This window comes from Penaeus japonicus, unplaced genomic scaffold (assembly GCF_977035675.1).
Source record: "Penaeus japonicus unplaced genomic scaffold, GWHDUDI00000001_assembly GWHDUDI00000028, whole genome shotgun sequence".
In the NCBI taxonomy this organism is placed as follows: Eukaryota; Metazoa; Arthropoda; class Malacostraca; order Decapoda; family Penaeidae; genus Penaeus; species Penaeus japonicus.
Genome location: NW_028234430.1, coordinates 24383283 through 24390782, shown reverse-complemented (window position 1 = coordinate 24390782; position 7500 = coordinate 24383283). Strand labels below are relative to the sequence as shown.

Here is a 7500-nt window from a genome sequence, read left to right as displayed (position 1 = left end):
GAATATGACCAGCTGTAAAGTAAAATCAATAAAATAAAATGAATCATAAACACAAATCTACCTATATTTTAGTACTAACAAGGGCAAATTGCTACAATAACGGAAGCTGAGAGCAAAAGTAGTACATTAGTCAGAGACTCATTGAGACTGCTGAGGGAGGGAGGGAGGGCAAAGGGAGACAAGGAAAGAAAAAGAAAGAGAAAGAGAAAGAAAAAGAGAAAGAGTGAAAATTAATGAAAAGGTCACATCTGAATCATACCTGTGCGTGAGACTGCCACAGAACCAATCACAATGAGATCAACCTTAATGTTAGCCTCTAGATCCACAGGTTTGGAGTACTTCTTCATTCCCTCTGTGTTTGCCATGGTTCTTAAGGTCTCCTTGCTCTCCGAAGGGTTGCCATCGATGCGGTTGAAGAGTCCGGTGCGTAGACGTGGTGTGGGCATCAGCAGAGTTTTACCTGCCTGTGGAGAAAAGAAAAATAAATTCTTCCTTTTATCAAAAGTTTCTGATACAAACATGAGTCTTTACGTACTTTACAATTACTGTAAACTGTCCCCTTCCAAGAAGAAAAAAGAAAAAAAAAAAAAAAAAAAAGATAGAAGAAAAAAAGAATGTTTGTTATGATGAGCCACTTCTAAACATCTTCTGATCACCTACAAACACACAACATTGGACATCAGTATGAAATTAATAAAATAAATACAATTAAAAATGGAATAATTATACTGCTGCTGTATCGTTTCTCTGGTGATCTGCTTTAAATGAATGAGTCAGTCAGATTTGAAAAAATACACACATGCACACGCACAAAAAAAAAGGACAAGAAATTGGAATATCATCTGTATACAGATTTCAATCATAATTTGCACATCTTCATAAATTGCTGATAATCTTTATACAATGCAACTTTCCTTCATTATTGAAAGTTTTTGTTTTTTTTGCTATACTTATATAAAACTACAGTGCATATGGTAAATATATAAGCTGTGGACAATTTAAGCTTCAAAATATTTGCAGTATTTTTTCTTTTTATAAAAAAGAGCAAGAATGAAACCAAATGTCAGAACACAAGAGATGTATTTGACAGATTCTGATGGTAATCATCTTCTGAAATACATGCTTTTCCAAAAAGATACATCTCAAATACATCTCTTATTTTGCAAGATATTCAGTCTTATTCATACTTCTTCTCTACATTTGTCGCAATGAACTTCATTAATTTTTTTCTTTTTTTGTTTGTTTTGTTTTCAAGTTCTAACACAATCGGTATAAAGTTAGTTAACCCATTGGAGCCGGTTGACGTGATGACACATATTGTGGTTTTTGCGTCAGACGGCCAGGATGAGCTATGAGGGGAAGCCGCGCTCTCAGTCTGAGCGAGCGGGCAGCCCAGGCTCGCGGCTTGTGCGTCCGAGAATCTCGAGGCGTTAGGCTTATGCGTTCGAGAACCCTGGCGTGAATGGGTTAAAAAAATCATCAAGTATCAAGCTTTTTAGGCTGGATGGCTTTCTTTGCCACATTAACTCATTCATGCCAGGGCTTGTATTTGTGTAATGCGACTCTGTGCGAGATCTCTTCTAGTGCGGTGCTGCACTACACCTTTACGTAAAGAGTGCTTTCCCCCCACCCGTTTCCACGGGTTGATAATCAGAGGTTTTTGTATTTGTTTACATCAATTTCACAAGTGAATAAAGTTGTACGTATACAAATAGAACTCCAATTATCATTTATATATGTAAAAATGTTAAACATACAATTTGAGGGGCAGATCTTGACATTCTAGGACGTCACCCAGAAAGAGCAGAATATTATGTTGACATGATAGAATGTCAACTGGTGTGAATGGGTTAAAAAGTTGTTTAGCAGTTACAAGATTGTCATATTGAATATTTTAGTTTCAGGCTGAATTACATCTGGATTCATTTTTAGTCTTATAAATATTATTGAAAATGGGAGCACTCCATTATTCACTCATTTCCTAACAACATTATTTGCTAAATGTGACTTGAATCACTGTGTGCACTCAAAAGAAAAAAAAGACAATAATAAAAGAAAAAAATAATAATTTACTACAAACCAATATTAAAGGATAGCTTTCTATCCTAATATAAAACTTTATCAATATCTGCTTTGACAAAAAGCAAAACAAAAACAATAATAATCAATTTCAAAAAATTAAAAAGGTCTAATTCTTGTAGAATGTGGCTGTCAAGCAGAAGGCACCATGACCTCCCTGCAGAGATGAGGAAAAGCAGAATGATGAAAACAGGAAAAGGTTTTATAAGACCTGCAATCAAAGGGCACAGAAAGAGCAGGAGAGTTGGAAGAATCTCCTGTAGAGAAAAATCACATTCGTCTAGAGTAAATAAATCTTAGAAAGCAAGCACTTGAACCTCATGGATAACACTATCATGTACTGACAATAGAAGGGATGAAAAATTCAGTCTCAAGAAGAATTACCTTAAGAATGAATACAAAATTCCTAACTACACAGAAGGACAGAGTTTGAGAGGCTGCTCTTGAAGAGGCACTATCTGATGCAAGAAACAAAAGGATACCTGATGCCTTGAAACCAGTGGGAGACAAATAACTGTTGTCACCTGTAAATTCAAACAAAAGGAATATCCACTATTTTATCGCGACCAAAATGATAACAATAATAATGATGATAGTAACAGAAAAACAGGAGAAGATGGAAAAACAAAAGAATCCTAGTATACTTGTCAGCAAATTGCCTTACCATCGAAAGGACCTCAATGAAAAGTCTAGGATCACAACAACCTTTGCAGCACACCCAAGGATTGCACTATAACATGAGACTTTTCTTAAGTTACAGCGACAGAATACCGAGGATAAAGACACGGCAACACTTCAGCTGGGCAGAAACCGCATGAGAACTCAATCTGTATCCATCTGCAAACAAAAAGTTTGAACATAGAACCTTTCACTCTACAATGTGGAGCTGCAGAAACATGATACATTCAAAGTCCTCACTTAGATGTGTAAGGAAAGAGTTAGTCATTTTACAAAATACAGGAAAGTTGAATTAGAGAATACAAAAAGGAAATAAATACAATGTTACTTCTCTTTTTTGTTAACCCTATCAATAAATTTAGTGAAACTGATTAGATGAATATAACTAGCATTAAAATATCTAAATAACTTGATATTTCCTCCACAAAACAAACTGAGAACTTCTACTTAAGGCAAGGTCAGGTTATATTTAACCTCCAGATATTAAGCTGAATGTTTAAATTACCGTCTTACTATCCTAATCCATTTGTTTTATTTATATCAACAGCCCAGGGGACAATGACTATGTTAAGCATAGTCGAACATGCATACCTTATGCTTGTAGGTTGTGGGGCCTTTTTAGGTTTGTGAAGTTTACTACGTTCCATCTTTTCAATTCGGTTTCAATAACAATCATCCAAACTTGTGCAAAATGAGTTCCCTTGACATGTTGTATCAATTGCAATTTATAATGATAAATATGCAGACATCCTTTCACAGAAGTTATCAGATTGATAGAGAAAAAAATGAGAGGCCTCAAAGTGCTGTTCCAATAAGTTCAAATGACTAATATGTACACCTTGCTGTGCCGGCAAATCTGCAAAACACATCTAGCATTTGAGGATGATGATAAAGTTACTAAAAATGCAAATGTGACAATACTTCCAAAACAGTATGGTAACCCATACCAGGAATCCTGATTGCACATCTTCAGATTTACACTTCTCTACTATAAACAAATTCCATAAAATGCTACCTTGATTAACTATGATAATAAATGAATGTGTAATATTCATCACAGTCAATAATTTGGTTCCTGAAACCACTTTACAACCTAAAAATGATGGAAAAATGTTGCCATCTTTGAACTACTCATCAAAGCAATACATCAAATTATGTTAAATATTACACATAAAATGGAGCTATAAAATAATAGGCTAGCTTACACTTACAGGAACATAAACTGATGATAAGAGAGATAGATAGTTTCAAGCCACACTTATCACACTTGATAATCCCAACACAACTATACCGTGGGCTGCGGAGTGTTTGAATATGTGAAGTACTATAAAAGGACAGCAATCAGTTACCTAATGATGATACTAAGACTGAACTTTGTACTCTTGACTTTTTCAGTTTACAATACACTTTTCTTGAATGTATTAAAGGGTTTAATAAAAAAAAAAAAATTTATTGCCCCATTTCTTTCTTATAGTTATATAAGAGAATGATAGGGAAAATTAACCTTTCTTTCAATTGGGAGACAGAGAGCTCTCAATATGGAGAGAATATCCATGTGAACTATGAGAGTAAGATTAGGAGAGGTAAAAAAAACTGGCTTATATGCAAATTAAATATAGGTAGATATTAATTTATCCGGTATTACAAAATCAACTTATGGTAGTTATAATTCAACATGACTACAAGTAGCCCTTTGAATAACTTTCTAAACCTTAGTGCTTCAGAAAGAACTCAATATGTTGGGAAAGAAGTAAAATAAAATAAAATCTACATCAACAGTTAAAAGACTTCTACATTACACAACCTACACCTACACCTCTATACATATACTGATATAAAGTCTATCAAACACCAATGTTAATTAACCAAAGTTCTACCTGGAAGCTGGTTTACACTCTGAAAGTTCAGGAGATTTCATTTGCAGAAAAAATGCATACAGTACTTGATATTATAATGATAGTAAATACATAATTAGAAAAAGAAGTCTATAAAAACCCATAAGCCCCTTGACAACAGATGACGTGACATTCATGTCATGAGCCAAACTTCATGTTAGATCTTTGTCATCACAGCTTGGGCCTAATATGAGAGAGAGAGAGAGAGAGAGAGAGAGAGAGAGAGAGAGAGAGAGAGAGAGAGAGAGAGAGAGAGAGAGAGAGAGAGAGAGAGAGAGAGAGAGAGAGAGAGAGAGAGAGAGAGAGAGAGAGAGAGAGAGAGAGAGAGAGAGAGAGAGAGAGAGAGAGAGAGAGAGAGAGAGAAATTGAATCACTCCGATGGATTTCTGAGGACAGGTCACTTGTATGCTAAGAACGGACATAACAGACACAGACAATCTGGTTATGTTCCTCCAGCAGCAGTGTTGCCAGACTACAGGGAGCTAAAGAGCACCTTCAGGTATCAATCCTAATGATCATATATAGCAACTTTGTGTCTGCGACTTTTATGGTAAGATGAAGGTAATGCTAGTTATATATGGCACCTATGGCATTGCACTCTGCCAGTTTGTGGTTTCCCAAGGTATCACAAATCATTAGCCGTCCAAGAATTCCTCCTCATACCATGGTAGGAACTGATTGTATAACTATTATTTTCATAATATAATTAAATTACAAAACTTTACTACAAACTCAACCTTTATCCTCCTATTACATCATAAAAATCTTGTTTATATAGAGAGTATGCACTACAGAGTGGTAAAATGGTCTCCTGTAAGTGTATTCAGTCTATTACAACTCTGATATACCTAGTCATGTAATTGATACACCGTTGTGAAATAAGCTTTTTTTTTTTCTTTCTTTCTATTTTTGAATCGGGAATCATAACAATGGCGACAGCATCTTACATTAGCGCCAGTACAATGCACGTGAGAGAAACGGTCACATCTCTGAATAGGTGAAAACCATAGAAATTGGCAACTAAAAGACTGGTAACAATGCAGAGAGATGATTTCATGTTGTACTGTGGTTGGTGGTAGCCGCATAGCACATACAAAAACCCCCGAAAGCAAGTTCCACAACTTGCGAATACACCCCGATGTGATGAACACATGCAGCCTAATCAGCCCAATCGTTATTGAGATGGGCACTCAGAAGATAACCGTCATAATGTCGCAGGTTTCCACTTCTTATCTCCATGCTGCTATCCAGAACCTCATTTTCACTTTCCCTTTTTTCCTTGTTTCCTCAAATGCACCTCTACTGGGAAAGGTAAAAACACTTTTATCCTGTCTAAACAAATATTACACAAAAGAAAAGAAAAAGAAGGTGAAAAAAAAAATAAAAGTTTTGAGATAAAAAGATGAAAAAGTTAGATTAAAAAAATAATAATAATAATAATAATAATAATTAACAAAGTAATTTACTAAATAAGTTAATCTAACCTCTAAGACATGAAACCTCACATCCTCTTGAGGCTTGTCTGGATTGACTTTGATGGTGTTTGCAGCTGTGAAGCACTGCAGGTCACGAACCCGCTGTGCAGCCTCACCCGCACCCTGGAAGTATAAAATGATTGCAATCCCGTTTTTTGTACTGAGCACACAATTCAAATGTTGATCACATCCAAGAAAAAGTAAAGATTATGTGAACTTTGGTTGCAATGCACACACAATTTTACATCATAACTTTTATTTACAAATGAAGCATAACCCTTGAATTCAACCAGGTGTGTTTCTAGCATTTTGAGCAACAACTCAAAATTAATATATATCTAAGAATTCCTCATTTCTGATTCAACTGACAGTCTCAAGAGCATTCTGCATCCAGACTTTTTCCTAGCTTGGTTGTGCATTGTAAGTACAACCACCAAAATTTAACACATGTATTTACTTGTGAAAGTAGAATACAACTTAGACCTTTATATCAATAGTTCTCATATATACAATTCCATAATGTAATATTAACTTACTTTTTTTCTTATCTATAAAAAGAAATATATATAACCAAGCTACACCACTAAATATATTCACCAATGTGCTATTTACCTTGAAATTGGGGATACGGTGGTCAACTGGACGCGGGAAATTGGCCAAGTCATGTTCTTCAATGTACCCCCAAACTTTGCTCCTTATATCATGCTTTGTCAAGACTGTTGAAGAGAAAATATGAAAATGAAAATGAAGAGAAACTTGATGTCTTTCTTTTTAAACGCTGGCAGTCTTTAATCTTCATCCTCATATAATAATTCCTATTGAAACTATGTAAAATCAAGCTAGAAGAGGAATTATTCTTCTGTAAATATAAATATTATCATATCTTTCCATTTCAAGTGTTAATTGTTAGGAATTTAGGGAATGTCTCTGAATAATGAATGACACCTATATATCCATGATTTTCAATCATCGTGTGACAGATGTTATTAGGATATAACAAAATGATGCTGTGTCATATATCCATAATTTAGAATTTTCCAATCTTATGTCTTACAATATAATTACAACTGAGAAAAGATAATATTGCTAGATAGCATTTACATGTATTAACAAAATAGGTATAGTTGAAAAACAAAAACAAAAAACAATTAACTTAGACTTGAAACATAATATACCTCTTGAAATGCATCAGTAATTCATCCAAACTCTCCTTGTTTTTAAATGAAAAAAAAAATACATATATATATTCATGAAAAATGAAAAGCTGTATACTTAATGCATCACTTACTGGGTATGTCGTCCACCTTGATGCCAGCCTTGGACACAAACATGACTGAAACCTCAAGGAACTACTTCAACCGTTCAGCTGCAAG

The 7500-nt window shown here is 34.7% G+C and overlaps 1 protein-coding gene across 1 annotated transcript in view; it reads right to left on the bottom strand.

The window, feature by feature from the left end:
• The window catches only part of lost (methenyltetrahydrofolate synthase domain-containing protein lost), a 32040-nt gene that overhangs the window by 17400 nt on the left and 7140 nt on the right, over window positions 1-7500 (bottom strand). The window contains 4 exon segments of the mRNA XM_086553584.1: window positions 247-464; window positions 6137-6250; window positions 6740-6843; window positions 7416-7493. Coding sequence (XP_086409710.1) covers window positions 247-464; window positions 6137-6250; window positions 6740-6843; window positions 7416-7458 — 479 coding nt within the window. The 5' untranslated portion in view covers window positions 7459-7493.